Source organism: Pelodiscus sinensis, chromosome 1 (genome assembly GCF_049634645.1).
Source record: "Pelodiscus sinensis isolate JC-2024 chromosome 1, ASM4963464v1, whole genome shotgun sequence".
NCBI lineage: Eukaryota > Metazoa > Chordata > Testudines > Trionychidae > Pelodiscus > Pelodiscus sinensis.
The window spans coordinates 40685996-40702004 of NC_134711.1; the positions used below are offsets into that span (position 1 = coordinate 40685996).

At 39.1% G+C, this 16009-nt stretch overlaps 1 protein-coding gene across 8 annotated transcripts in view; it reads right to left on the minus strand.

Annotated features, from left to right (window-relative positions):
• Positions 1 to 16009, minus strand: part of ASB15 (ankyrin repeat and SOCS box containing 15) — a 55234-nt gene that overhangs the window by 2473 nt on the left and 36752 nt on the right. The window contains exons 7-11 of one of the 8 annotated variants that reach the window (XM_075928586.1): positions 12985 to 13156; positions 11927 to 12497; positions 9805 to 9958; positions 7036 to 7730; positions 2942 to 4685 (exon numbers count right to left, since the gene is read on the minus strand). In XM_075928586.1, the coding sequence (XP_075784701.1) occupies positions 7558 to 7730; positions 9805 to 9958; positions 11927 to 12497; positions 12985 to 13156 (1070 nt within the window). In that variant the 3' untranslated portion in view covers positions 2942 to 4685; positions 7036 to 7557. Of the gene's footprint in view, positions 1 to 225; positions 4686 to 6119; positions 7731 to 9804; positions 9959 to 11926; positions 12498 to 12984; positions 13157 to 16009 lie in introns of those variants that run through there. The other 7 variants (XM_075928624.1, XM_075928576.1, XM_075928611.1 and 4 more) reach the window with 7 other exon arrangements.

Genomic DNA, 16009 nt, shown 5'->3' on the forward strand with positions numbered 1-16009 from the left:
ATACCGAACTTGCTAATGAAGCCCGGGATTTGAATTTCCCGGGCTTCATTAGCATAAAGCCGGCGCCGCCATTTTTAAAAGCCGGCTAGTGCGAACCCCGTGCCGCGTGTAGCTGCGCGGCACGGGGTTCGCACTAGCCGGCTTTTAAAAATGGCGGCGCCAGCTTTATGCTAATGAAGCCCGGGAAATTCAAATCCCGGGCTTCATTAGCAAGTTCGGTATGCATACATTACCCCCCTAGTTCGAACTAGGGGGGTAGTGTAGACATACCCTTGGAGAACATAGTCAAACCACTAAAATCAGTGCTTTGTATTAGGTAAAATAAATTTGTTGCTCAAGACTACAAATCAGATGCCCCACAGGCATTCTATCTGATGTATTTGTGGCCACGTGACATTAAAATTGCATAGGATCTAAGTTTTTATTTACAAGATGTTTCCAGACCTTATGTTTGCAAAGATAACTTTTCACATTTTGGAAGCTAATGCAATCATAACCCTCTTATTGAGTCTGCAGGCAGCCAAAATCAAGGAAACTGAGAGATCTGAATTCTCTTACTGTTCAATCTCATTGGATTATTCTACTTCATAGCACAGTAAAGACGCTTTAACACAAGATGCCATTTTAGTAGTTGGAAGGGGTAGAAGAAAAGCCCCTATAGCTGGGGCTTGGGAGGTTCAAGGGCTGAAACCCAAAGGGCAGAACTGAGAAGACACACAAAGGGTATGTCTAGACTACAGGTTTTTTTAAAAAAAAAGGTAGATTTTTTTTAAAAAAAACTTCCCCGCTTCTAGATGGCTGCTGCGTTCTTTCGAAAGTAAATCGATAGAATGAGGGAGTTTTTTCGATCAGAGAAAAAGCTCGTTTTACGAGGAAGAATGCCTTTTTTCGAAAGTGCTCTCTCTCAAGTGGTAACAGCTAATTTAGTCCCCACCATTTTATATGTATAGTTGGGATTATGTTTTCCCATATGCATTACTTTGCATTTATCATCATTGAATTTCATCTACTCCCAGGGTTTCCAGTTTCTTGGCTTCTTGTCAGAGAGGAAGGTTGGGCTGCATGACATTCCCCCGGGTACAAACTGCACCAACGAATAGTGGTGTCCCCTTAGCTCTATAGCCTGGGATGCCGTTTACACTGCTTTGCTGCCAGCATAGCCACACCTGGCTTGCTCACGTAGAGCCACTAGCATGCAAAATTACTCTTAGCAATGGTAACATGAATGTTTTCTCAGCCATTCAAGAATTACAGAGCATCGGGGTAACACTAGCATTATTCTTTAGTCCCAGTCTCATTCCCTAGATGGAAAGTCATCCTTTCCATTTAGGAAAGGATGATGTGGAAGTCATCTTATTTTTATACTCTCCTCTTTTCTCTGAGGATTACCCCCATCCCCCCCCACACACACACACACTAGGATGTGGACATGCAGATTGAAACATTCCTGTGATGCAATTAAAATTTCTTGTTCATATACCTAAATCCTGCTTGTAAATGGATAGTTAAGTAGGTAATGGCTTTTTAGCACCTACCTGGCATGCTAGTGTGCCTTTGTCTCTGAAATACTCATTCGTCTGCATTACACAGAAGTACAATACATTTCAGTAACAATCATATAGGAAAAATCTCATAATTTTACATGCAGTGCTATTATAGACATTTAAGTGGAATAATGATGTTCAGCAAATTATCAGTTTAGAAATGATTCCACACAAGGCACTCTGTACAAAATATATCATATAAAGTATAAAGTGTAATGGTGGGAACTAGGAGCCCGGAAAGGAAATTGGAGCAAGGAAATTAGAAACTGGCAATTCCAGGCTGTCTCTCAGCTCCAATAATTCATACGTTATAAAACCAGAAGGGACTACTGTGATAATCTAGTACGATTTCCTTCAAAACACAGGCCATAAAATTTCCCTGAATTAACTGCTATTTGAAATATAATATCACTTTTAGAAAAAAAAGTTCAACCTTAGTTAAAAATTGTCAATGTCAAAGAATCTACCATAATCCGTGAGAAGATGTTCTGATGGTTTTGTTATATTTAGACCCAGCAGGGAAGAATCCAGACAGAGGGAACTAATGAAAACAAGATGTTTGCTAAAGAGAGATTATTATTCTTCCAGCAGCAAAACTGAAACCAACATAAAACGAAAGGTTTGCATGGAGGAAGGGCGAGTGCTGAAACATAAAGGGATAGGACATCACATTCCTCCACCCTACTTTAAAAATGTTCACCTAACTGAAGTTGTGGATGGTTTACTGCAGTGTCTGAGGTTGCAAAGTATTACTCTGTCAGGAACAGCAACTCACAAAGGGCATGTCTACACTAGGAAATTATTTGGAAATGGCTACATTCGAAATAATAACTCCCAAAATAACTATTTTGAAATAGTGTGTCCACTCTATGGGGAAGCCTCAAAGTTAGTCCAAGGCAGGCTCCCTTAATATGGGCACGTTACCTTGACTTAAAGCCCCAGGAAGCACTGGGGAGTAATTACTTCAAATTACTCTGGAGAGTAGCTATTTTGAAATAGCAGCAGCAGAGCATCCACACTACCACTATTTCAAAATAATTTCAAAAAAAGTTTTCTTCTCTGTGGAAGGCAGGAGTACAGATTTTGAAATAACCAACACATTATTTTGAAATAATGAGCTTAGTAGTATGGATGTTCCATTTATTATTTCAAAATAAGGATGATTATTTCAAAATAACTCCCTACTGTATACCAGGGCCAACTGAATAACATATACGTTCAAGCACACATCTTGTTCTTTCCCTCTTGGGATAACATGGTGATGGTGGTGTGGCAGTGCACTGAACAACAGGAATAGTCAGGGTAAGAAATCAACTGGATCTGCCATCAAAGTTTCTTTCACCAAGGCATCAAAATTAGGAGTTCTAACTGAAGGAGGTTTGATCTAAGGAATATACCTGGATTCTGGTACTTGTCAAAATTATGAGTTCACATGTTTCTTCCATAAAATACCATCAGATAGTTTTGCCACAAACAAAAGAGGTCCTGTGCATTTTACACATTTTTCAGGTATCCATTTCATGTCACAGTCACAGTAGTCAGTCTGCTTTGTTTCCTACTTGAAAAGAGCAATGATGAGTCTCACATCATGAATGAATGTGCATAGCTTGGGATTTGGCTGTATGTGACACAATATCAGGATGCAGCAGGTTTCAACAGGTATGCAAAGATTGCTTCAAGACTAGAGTTGCAGATGACTCCAGGGTTGTTGCATGTATTGTGTTCCTGTAGAAAAGCAAAAACTTGTCCAGTTTCTGTTGATGATTCAAAATAAGCTCTTAAGAAGCTTAGATCTCAGAAGCCATTCTGAAAACTTCTGGACATTTCAAATAGGTGTTAACTACAACCAAAAACATAACCTTCTATAGGGTCTGGTAAAGTCCACATGAATAAATGTCCAATGAATCTGAAGCCATGACCAAGGGGGTAGATAAGTTGGGCCAGGATCATGTTGCATTTGTTGGCACGTAGTACACTTAGCATTTCTTTCTATATCTTTGTCACTCCCTGGCCATAGAAATGACTCCAGGCTATGTAAGGCCTTCATCCACACAATGCCAAAATGTTCTTTGTGAAGAGTTTTCAAAACCTGAAACTGGCATGATCTTGGAATGATCACCTGCATTTTCCAATATATGCAACTGAGATTCACAGATAATTCATATTGACATGACATAAATAGTGTACACTGGGATTTTTTTTAATCCAACACTACAGTACTTTGTAATACCACTTCTTTCCTTAGCACATAATCCTTAGCTGTTTCTTTGTTGATGTCTGTGCTAATGATGGGTAACCTATCCATCAAACAGAAAAAACACTTTCTCTGAAGTTTCTTTGGGTTGATGGCAGAGCAGGCATGTCAGTCATCACAACCAATGTTTCCTCTAATCTCTTCCATCAACTCTGTGTGGATTTCTTCCACCCATGTACAGAATAAAATTTTATGTGCACTGACATATGTGCGAATGTGCACCACCAGTAGAAACAAAAACCTAGCTGTGAGAACTCTGCTAATTAGCTGGATAGCATTTGAATCTCTCCTGGGAGACTGCACAAGCACACAGTTTACAGGGAACACAGATCACAACCCATCAGCATTGCTGAGTTCCTTTACTGAATTGAAGATTATAGGAATGCATTGAAAGAAGCAATGCCCATTGTTTCATGAGTAGCAGCTAATGACAGAATTCCATGTTTCCATTCAAAAAATAAAAGTAACAGCCAATGATCCATCAGTAAGGCATCACAATTTTGACATCAATTACATGTCCATGAAACTGTAAAAAACTCAGTTATCTTGACATACTCTCAGTCCATAGTCTTCTAAACACTGCAAGACAGTGTCCAAATTCTGAAGATGATTCTCTTGATCCTTTCCTGTAACAAGAATATCATCCAAGTAGAAATGAACTCCATCTTTTCATGATCTCTTCCTCAGCTTTCTGGAAAAGGGAAGTGTTGACGTGATACCAAAAGTCAACTGTTGTAACAAAATTTTTGCATATTGATTGAGAGATATTTATGAAATGGCAGATAAATCTCCATTGTACGCATTGAGCAAATCCAATTGATTGAAACACTGTCCATTACTAAGACTGGCAAAGAAATCTTCAATGTGAGAGTAGTGGTTGTAGTTATCTGCAAATAAAATTGGATTTAGTGCCACTTTGAAATCTCTACAAATTTAAACTGAACCATGGGTGCAGCCCACTTGTGTGAAAGCAGTGACAATATTCCAGTGTTTACTAAATGGTCCAAATCAGTTTCTACCTCAGGCTTAGAGCAAAAGGAACACTCTGGGCTTACAATATTTTTGATGGCTTCAGACTAATTGTAAACTTCACTGACATGCACAATTGTTGTGAAAGAACACCAAAGCCACAGAAGGCTAAGCCATAATATCATTCCCCTAAAGCTTTACAGTATGACTAAAAATGATGATTGCTGTATTGTGTATTGCTGGATGTGATATACCTAGACTTTAGTAAGGCATTTGATACTGTCTCACATGATCTTCTTATCAATAATTTAGGAAAATATAACTTAGATGGGACTAATATAAGGTGGGTTCATGACTGACTGGATAACCATTCTCAGAGAGAAGTTATTAATGGTTCACAATTCTGCAGGAAGGGCATAAGAAGTGGGGTTCCACAAGGGTCTGTTTTGGAAGCGGTTCTGTTCAATATCTTCATCAATGATTTAGATATTGGCATAGAGAGTACACTTATTAAGTTTGCAGAGATTCCAAGCTGGGAGGGGTTGCAACTGCTTTGGAGGATAGGGTCATAATTCAAAATGATCTGGACAAACTAGAGAAATGGTCTGAGGTAAAAAGGATGAAATTTAATAAGGACAAATGCAAAGTACTCCACTTAGGAAGGAACAATCCATTTCACACATACAGAATAGGAAAGAGTACCGCAGAAAGAGATCTAGGGTCATAGTTGACCTCAAGCTAAATATGAGTCAACACTGTGATGCTGTTACAAAAAAAGCAAACATGATCCTGTGATGCATTAACAGGAGTGTTGTGAGCAAGACACGAGAAGTCATTTTTCTGCTCTACTCTGCACTGATCAGGCCTCAATTATAGTACTGTGGCCAGTTCTGGGCACTGCATTTAAAAAAAGATGTGGAGAAATTGGAGAGGGAACAAGCATGAGCAACAAGAATGATTAAAGATCTAGAGAACATGACCTACAAAGTAAGACTGAAAGAATGGGGCTTGTCTAGTTTGGAAAGGTGAAGACTGAGGGGGGACATGATAGCGGTCTTCAGGTATCTAAAAAGGTGTCACAAAAAGGAGGGAGAAAAATTGTTCTAGGACATGAAGCAATGGGTTTCAACAGCAACAAAGAAGGTTTAGGCTGAACATTATGAAAAACGTCCTAACTGTCAGGGTGGTTAAACATTGGAATAAGCTGCCTAGGGAGGCTGTGGAATCTCCATCTCTGGAGATATTTAAGAGCAGGTTAGATAGACGTCTATCAGGGTATGTCTACAATAGCTCGTTAATTCAAGCTAGGTAAGCAAATCAGGCAACCGGAGTTGCAAATGAAGCCCAGGATTTAAATATCCTGGGCTTTATTTGCATGTTCCCATCTGGCCGCCATTTTTAAATCCCCTTAGTTCGAACAAACTGCCTGCGGCTACATGTGGCAGTTTAAAGTTAATCCGAACTAAATCCTTAGTTTGGATTAACTGTTACACCTCATTCCACGAGGAGTAACAGTTAATCTGAACTAAGGATGGGAACATGCAAATAAAGCCAGGATACTTAAATCCCGGGCTTCATTTGCAACTCTGGTTGCCTGATTTGCCTACCTAGTTCGAATTAACGAGCTAGTGTAGACATACCCTCAGGGATGGTCTAGACCAATGGTTCTTAACCTTACTGCAGCCTGTACCCCTTTGGTCCTCAAAATATGTTCTCACACCCCTTATTAAAAATCGTTGAAGTAGGTCAGTTTTAAACCTAACATATATCATAAAAATCTGGCATGTCTCGCATCCCCAGAAAGGGCATCTCATACCCCCAGGGGGTACGTGCACCCAAGGTTAAGAACCACTGGTCTAGTCAGTACTGGGACTTGCTGGGGGGACAGGGACTGGCCTTGATGATTTCTCGGGGTCCCTTCCAGTTCTAGTGTTCTATGATTCTATGTTTCTTTAAATCTAAATAAAAATAATTGTTTTATTATTTTGGAGCATTTAACAGTAGGACCATGATTTAAAATGGAAAATATATTACATTTCAAGCCAAATACATAAAAGGTTGCTCAGTTAAGTGTTGTTATACAAATGAAACAGGGAACATTTTTATTTTCATCGTACATCTAATTTTTACATATACACTTTTAAAAATAAACTAGCATTTTAAACTTGATCTATTATCATATTCCATAGAGAAACCACTAAGACAACTCTGTTTGCAATAGATATTAAATATGCTTTTTTCCCAGGTTGAAGTGTACGTATTACTCACCTAAAATCCAATTCAAGAGGTTCTGGGTTGCACAATGACTATCATCTCCTTCTCCATGCTCTTAAAATATCATATTGCATGCCATAATGTTAAGTAAAAACAGAAAAAAAACCCTGAGTCTTACATGCTATGTTCTTTAAAAAGGATTTTCTCGTAAAAGACCTATTAGGGTACGTCTACACAGCAAGTTGTTACTTCAAAATAATGTCGAGATGGAGGACTTCTTATTCCGACTCCTGTAACTCTCATTTCCTGAGGAGTAAGAGAAGTTGAAGGAAGCATGTTCTTCCTTCAACTTCCTGCTGTGTAGACAGAGCCAAAAGCTGAATTAAGCCATTTTGACTTAAACTACGCAATTGACATAGCTCAAGACGCATAGCTTATTTTACTTTAGCCCTGCAGTGTAGACTTGCCCTTACAGCAAATATCAACTGTTTTAAGTAAATAAAACAATACTAAATAATTCTCAATCTAGCCAAAAATTCTAAAGAATTTTACAAGTTTTAAACAACTTCTTTAAATCTAGGCTAAATTTAGCCCTTTTCCATAAAGATCATATTCTTTAAATAGGATATAGCCCTTGAGTACAGGTGGAAGAGGAAGTCTCGCCATTGATCTTTGTTTCTGTAGCCTCCTTAGTCCCATCAGTTTACGTATTTTCAGGCGGCACAAATGCTTTAATGGGCGAGGATTCTCTGAAAAATAATGAGAGAAACATATGGCGGATGGTAATCTACTACTTTAAGAAAGGCTCAACAAGGATTTCTGGAAATCTACTTCTTTAAAACTGACCAAACACAAATCAGACATAAAAAATGGTAACACACATAAACCTGTAGGGGAACATTTTAACCTTCATAGTCATTCAGTCATGGATTCAAAAGTAGCCATTCTTCTAAAAAGGAATTTTCACCAGCCAATTACTTAGAGTGTGGAATTGACCTTTAAATACAAATTTGACACTGTTTCCCTGGGCTTGAACAAAGAAATTAACTGGATGTCACCATATAAAACCAGTCTCCCCATCTCTAACAAATGCATTTTTACATCAAAAGCTAAGAATGGGACACTCCCAGCCCACTTAATTAGCCTCGTTAGCACTGGTCCTACAATAGACAGGTATTTTTTTTCTTCCTCCTTGATTATAAATATCTTGGTTCTGTTATTTCCACTCCAGCTCATCATCTGATGAAGTGGTTTTACCCACAAAATTTGTGATACTATATATTTTTGTTAGTCTTTAAGGCTGTGTCTACACTGAACCCTTATCTCGAAACAAGCTATTCAATTTGGGCTACGCAAATTGCATAGCTTATTTCGAGTGTATTTTGAAATAGCTTATTTCAAAATTTGGCACTGTATAGACAGAACCAAATTTCAAAATAAATCACTATTCCAAAACATCCCTTAATCCTCATGGAGTGAGGTTTACATGGAGTTCGGAATAGCATGCCTGTTCTTTTGAAAGATAATTTGAAATAATGGGCTTGTTCAAAAGATGCAAAATAGTTATTTTGCAATATTGCAAATATCCCAAAATAGTGCCGCTGTCTAGAAGTACCCTAAAGGTACCTCTATACTTCAGAGGAAGATCAAAGCTTCTGCTGTCGATCTTCCAGGGTTCAAATTATCTGGTCTAGTTAAGACAGCTAATTTGAACTGAGAGGGACACTCCAGTTGATTCCAGTAGTCTTGCTTCCACGAGGAGTAAGGGAAGTCAAAGGAAGAGTGTTCTCCTTTCGATTTCCTGCAGCGTGGACAGCTAAAAAACCTGAGTTAAGCTACTTCAGCCTCAGCCATACAATTAACGTAGCTGAAGTTGCGTATCTTAATTCAACTTTGTCCCGTAAATGTACACTAAGGTGCCACAGGACTACTTGTTGTTTTTAAAGTTACAGACTAACCAGGCTACCTGCTTGAGACTTGTGAAGCAATAGTGACATCCAGTGGCCAATTTTATTGTACTTATTTTCATATGGGATGATCATTATATTTTCCCTATTTTTAATTGATACGCTTATTTATTTTAGTTAAGTTCTAAATGGTGATCCAGCCCTCTGACAAGTGGTCAAAATTCCCCACTGGCCCAGCAGTTAAAAAGGTCCCAAGGCTCCTGGCCGATGCCAGAGTCCTGGGCCCTTTAAATTGCCAGCAGAGGCCTGCACTGTGTGCTCTGGGCAGCACTGAGGCTGTCTGGAGGAAGCTAGCTCCAGCCCTGCCTCTTCTGCTATGTCCTGTCCAGGGACATGGAGCTGTGTCCCCAGCCTTGCCCAGAGGCCAGGTAAGACTGTCAGCCTCACTGATTGTGATTTTATGTACTAACATCTTATAATCAGTACCTTTGATTCCCACTGACACAATAACACTTGAAAGTGCAGTATTACATCCTGCGTGTTTGAGTTATTGCAAGTTCTAAACAGCGATTATAAATATCATAATGAAATAAATAGGGCTTCCCCAGAACAAGATACTGAGTGTGGCAGATCCTCAACTAGTATAAATTGCTAATGCAGTGATGTCAATGGAATTATTTCTCAGATGGGTAGCCATGTTGGTCTGTAACTTTAAAAATGAGTAGCCTTGTAGCACCTTGACTGATTATACCTGAGGATCTGCCCCAATCGGAGAGCTGGGATTAGGAACTGGCTTTTAGACTTGGTGATTCAGATATAACACATTAGAATTAGACGTAGTCTGGCAATTATAGCAATGTTTTTTTACAAACCTTTCATACTGGATCAAATCATTAAATTAATGTTAGATGTTTACCTAATATCTGACGAATCTCTGGCCATTCTTTCTGTGCTTCTAGGACAACCTTAAGTTTTGAGCACAAAGGAACATAATCCATATAGTCTATCAAAATACGAATCACTTCTCCAACTAAATGTTTCAACCACGGAACAGTAATAAAGTCACAGAACTGAAAGGAAAAATAGATTTCTCTTAAAACCCACCTTCATTAATGACAAAGTGATGCAATTTTAAAGAATGTATTAATAGAAATGACCTGTAAACAACAGTCCTATACTGATGCCTCATGTGGATGTAATGGATGACTTAAAAAGTCATCTCCAACCTTCTCTAATTTACACTTCTTTATTTGATTGGACAGAAACCTGAAGGCCACTTTTCAAAATGTCAAAGATAACAATATCTTAATAACTTCTATTGTTTTATTTGACTTTGGTTTTAGGAGTAGAGTTAAACATCTCTCTTTAAAAAATTAAGCTTTCATTGCATGTATGCTGATGATTATTGTACAAACAACCTTACACCCAGGGAAAAACCTTGAGTACATTAATTCTTAGGTGTTCCTCATTTTTATCTACTACTATCATAACTCCACATTTTTGAATATTCTTTGTATTGAAAATTTGCTTGAAGATATCACTGAAAAATGGGTTTGGGGGAATCTCAAAATAGTCTATGATATAATCTGTTACCCTTGGAAATCTTTGATCAAAAAGCATCCAAATTATAAAATCCTCATGTGTGTGTCACTAATAATAGTTATGTGTGTTACCAATAACAACTTAATGCCTCCTGATAGCTTCACTGGACCCTGGGCAAAGTGAGGAACGGGGGCACACAGCACCTGCAGAAAAGGCCAGGCCTCAGATGGAGGGGGTGGGACTGGAGCTAGGCAGTTTTCAGTGCCACCTGGAGAGCATGGCACCTCCCCCAGGCAGCCCTCAGTGCTATCTGGAGTGCACCATGTACATGCTCCAGCAGAGATTTAAAGGCCCTGCCCGCTGCTGCAGTAGCGGCAGTGGTGGCTAAGAGCTCTGGGTTCTTTTGTTTCACCGAGCCACAAGGCAGTTGCTCCTTTTGCCTCCCGTGTTAGCAGGCCTAACTCTAATTATGTGGGAATGCCTGCTGGTAGCAGAATCCAAAAAGGCATCTACTTCCACTGAATGGGAATTTCATCATTGACTTCAGTAAAAAAAGGGATTGGTACCAAATGCAATTATATTTTTTTCTTTTAAACCCATCATTATATACAAAACATATAAATGGTCTAAGAATGGTATGTCATAAGTACTGCATTTAATTGTATTGGCCCCATTTTATATGCTTTGCATTTCCATACTACACAGTCTTTCATCTGAGGATTTCAAAGCCTTATCCAAACATCAATAAAGCAAGTCTCCCAGCCCCCTTGTGACAGGTAGATATTATTATTCTATCTATAGGTGGAATCTGAAGTATAGACAGGTTAATTCTTACATTTTTATTCTTCCCCCCCTCCCCCCCACACACACTAACTTTAGGAGTCTGATTTATTGGGATACCCAAGTACTGATTTTCAGAAGTGCTCAGTATGCACAGCTCCCACTTGACTTCAGTCAAAGTTGTGGGTTCTCACAGGCTCTGAAAATGAGGCCTTGGACAGCTCAAGCTGGACACCAAAAATCTGGACTTTCATAAATTTGGCCTAGCATCTCATTCCTGGCGACTCTGTGTGAGTAAATCCATTGATTTAGATAGGTTTACCACATGAGTAGATAGTCACATACTTAAGAGTATGCAGGATCATGCCCTAAGTGATTTAACCCAAAATATACTGGCAAATAATTGGCTGAGTTGGGAATAGAACCCATTTTCCTGCCTTCCATCCTCCTCCCTTAAAATTGCTAGTCAATATTTCCTTCTTACTAGCTCTGACACAGTTGCAAAAGTAAAATGATTCTACATGTGTTTTCTTTATCCCAGAATAAAAACTGAAGAATGGTTATTTTGTGTGTATGGGAGAGGAGGCGGTGTAGGGTCAACAAGTATGCTAGCATCATGACATCTTAATGTCTGATTTAAAATATGAAATAAATGTAAAGCAAGGTTACCCTGAAGAGAAAAATGAAAAAGAGTAGAAAATGGGGAATGTGCTTACTGGAGTATCTTTTATTACACAAGATGTCCATCCTGGTAACACCTCCTCTTCTGGAAGTGACCACAGAAAAGAACTTCCAAAGATGTCGCCATGCATACAGTCAAAACACCTCTCTGCCTTATATCCATGATTTAACAAAAGCCTCAGCATTACCTCATCATTCAAAGCATACTGAATAGCACTGGGGAAATGAGTGTCATTCACAAGCATGAAGTAGCAATTGACATTTGCTCCATAAGATAGAAGCAACCGTACGATTTCATGGTTGCCAGCTCTCAGTGCTACAAGAAGACAATTTAGAGGATCCTTGTTTGGGTTTGCACCAGCTTTGAGTAACACTTCTGTGCAGAGAATGTCATTGTTAGAAACAGCAAAATAGAGTGCTGTTTTCCTTTCATCATCGTAGTTTTCAGAAATGTGTTCAGCCAGAAGAGTATTGACATCAAAATCATTTTCAATGAGGAGTTCCAGGCACTGAACATTCTGGCCATCTGCTGCTGAGTGAATGGGGCTTAACCCGCTTTTCTGGATTGCAGCCTTTGATGTAACAGGTATTAGATATTTCAGTGACCTAAAAAGATCATGAAGAAAATTTTCATCTGGCTAAAATCCACCCACGCATCAGTCCCCTCCCCAGACTCCAACTAAAATTCACCCAGACATCAACCCCTTTCCAGCCTCATGAAAACAGAACGTCCAGTTGTGACCTAATTAAACATTTCACCTCTGTAGTTAGTCAGAAACCGTGTTCATTTATTCCCAAACAATCCCAAAAGAAAAATATCTATACCGATTTATACCATCTGGAACCCTTTTGAAGGAAATGAGTTAAATCAGCACAGATTGTCCCAGTGACTTCCTTTTAGTTCTGCTAGGTTTTTGTTTTATATTTTCTATTGCATATGCTGAAGCCACATATAAGATTTAATTAAAACTAATATACATAGTTGTCAAATATGACCTTTAAATTTGGACTTTTAAATTAAATCTTCATTACTGTGATGTAGTGCTAGTTGCAGAATTATAGTGGAGTATATGAAACCTACAATTATACTCACAGATAATGTCCTTCATAAGCTGCTTTGTGTATAGGGAGCTGTCCTGCCTTATTAGGCACATTACCACTTCCTCCATATTCTAAAAGAAGAGCTATACAGTCTGGATTACCTCCTCCAGCTGCTTCAAATAGTACTGATGCACCATCATCTGCTAAAGCATGAACATCACCACCTGGTGGAAGGATATATAGGTAATAGTTATTTTCAAAGGAACTTGGAAGAGATATCTTCCCTGTAAAATGTCCTGAATTTCTTTTCTCTTCATGTTCAGTTATTAAAATGATGCCTCTAACTTCATAGAAAAAATTATAGTATTTTTTAGAAATTAAATGTAAAATTCAGCCATTGCAGATACAAATAGATATATACTAGGAGAATGGAGAGAAATCACTTGAGTGACATTTGCTTTGAGTTGAGATACTTAACTGAAGATTTGCAGTATTCTGAAATCCTTTTAAAAAACATGCTTAATCTCTGATCTGCATGTTAAAAAATGTCTGGGGAAGGAGCAGAAGTAGTTCCTTCTTGAGTGGAATGGATTGCTGTCAGTTGTCACTTCTAATGTATATATTACTAGAAGATTTACCAGGCACTGCTCAGGTTCTTCAGGGCAGGGGGCTGGAGGTGGGGCGGGGGAGAAGGAGTCAGGGCAGAAGCAAGAGGAAGGGCTCAGGGAAGTAGCAGTGGCTGAGAGTCCCAAGCTCCTTTGCCAGGTCCCAGGACAACTGCCCCCTTTTCTCCTCATCAGCAGGCTTGTTTATAAGGCCTAAAATATGTCAAAAATACTGAACAGTTTGGAGAGGCAACCTTCTGCACCAAAGGGAAAGGTATATTAATATGAATAAGTGAACACTATGCAATTAATTGTCTTTTACAAAAGAAGGTCTGGCACTGATATTTGCTTGGATATATAGAAACACTTTTAAAGAGGACAGTGATCAACAGTGGTAGTGTAGATGGCCTGAACACATGGTCAACAATCAAGGAGGAAGGTTGTGGGAAAATATATTGCTAGAACATAAGACATGCATGTTTGATATTTTCCTTGCGTTCTGTTTATTTGGTCTATTTAGTTTGTGAGGGACCATGTCTATCTATGTGTTTGTATATCACTTCCCTCAATGGTGCTACACAAATCTTTACCAAAGATTTTCTCAACACACACATTACAGTTTAGAAAAAAGATTACAGTTTAGAAAAAAGATTACATTCTTCTCACACTTGTCCACAACGTACAATACTTAGCTTAAAAAAATTAGAGCCTGCCTGTCAGTTTGTTGAAATAAGAGAGCACAAAATCTGACTACTGTTAGTGCTAAGACTTCCAAAAGATCCTTCATGGAAGGATGCAAAAGAACTGCATGATGCTGCCAAAGCTGAAATGCTGTTGACAGCATCAGCAAAGGCATTTTAAGATTTTAACACAACCCCAGGGTAGCTGGAGCAAATGGAAATTCTTGATGTTGTCTCAGATATCTGTTGATCAAGTTTGCTGAAAGAGCTTGCAGGGGAGAAGAGGTTCAGGACTGTAATTGCCAATCTTCCTGGGAAGAGAAAATATTACCAGGATAGATCAGAACAAAACAACTGTTTGCTCTAACAGAGTAGAATCAAGTGAAGAGTTTTACAGCATATTTGGGAAATGGATGCTTTGCTCACCAGGGAGAAGGGCACAAGCCACACATAGAGGTGTATCCAGAAAACACAGATGTGTAAATTGCTGCATGTGATAAGTCTGAAGATGCCAGTCAGCATGATTTTCATGGAATCAAGGGGAGTGCAAGAGGAACAACTAGAAAATATTCAGACAATGGAAATATGGTTGAACATTGGGAAATACTTTAGGACTTCAAAGGTTTTAAAATTTGGAAATATTTTAGGACTACAAAGATTTAAAATACAAATATTTTAAGACTACAAAGGTCTTACCCCTTTTCTGTGCCTTTGCCATCTTGTTTTGGCTACAAGAGGTAAGCAAACGACATGGAAACATACATTCCTAATGGTAAGAGATGAATCTGCAGTGTTGGCTTCAATGTCAGCATATATTCCTGATTGTCATGATTCCTGGTAAATTACCCCTTCTGAGACCCTCTTTCAGTCTCTGAGTGCATTCCTATTAAGTGGCAGGCCTATGCCTCTACAGCTCTTTGAGAAAAGTACCTGTGGACCAATAATTTCCTGACTGGATCTCTGAGTTACATGTCATGGGGCAAATTTGGCTTCCAGCCTGCTCCGTAGGCAACCCAGCAAGCTCAATGGAGCCCAATAAGCCCCCTCCAAATGGTTGTGCTTCCTGATTGGGTAGAGAGGCCAAAAGATGTTATTTAAGGCTTGCAACAGCAGTAGTACAGCCACTGCTTAATGTGAGCTATGCCTGCAGCAGTGCTTCTTGCCCCAGCCACAGGCTCCCTTATCCATTCTGGTTTCTGAGTCCTAGCTCCAACTCCTGGTGACATCCCTGACTAGGACTCTGATTTACCCCTCTTACTTCTGACTGCAGTTCTGACCTTCAGTTTGGCTCCTATTCCTGCTTTACCCTTGTGCAGGTGCCTGATTCCATGATGCTTGTTATTACCTGAACTACAAACACCAGGCAAGATCCTGCTCCACCTCCTAGGTAGGCATCACATTACATCCCTCTGGCTGCTAGCCAAATTTCTGAGTTGGCCAGCTGGCTTGGCACCTGCACAAGTTTCCCACAGGGAGCCTTCAGTCAGTAGCAGTATGCAGTAATACATCAGCAGCTTCTCCAGAACAAAGTATGATTTATTATTTATTTTATCCCTCCTCAAGGATATAAACTTAGCTACTGTGTTTGAGAGGAAGTCCATTTTCTTGGTCACTGCTTTATCTTTCCTGACTAGTTTTGTTACCAGTTCCTTTCATCTAACTGTGCATTCAGGAAGGGCTATATCACCAGGGTACACTGAGAGGCATATAATAGTTATAAAATTATAAATGTTTTCTACTTCACCATGGCCTAATCATTTAAAGACAATGTTTATTTCTTTCCAACAAAATT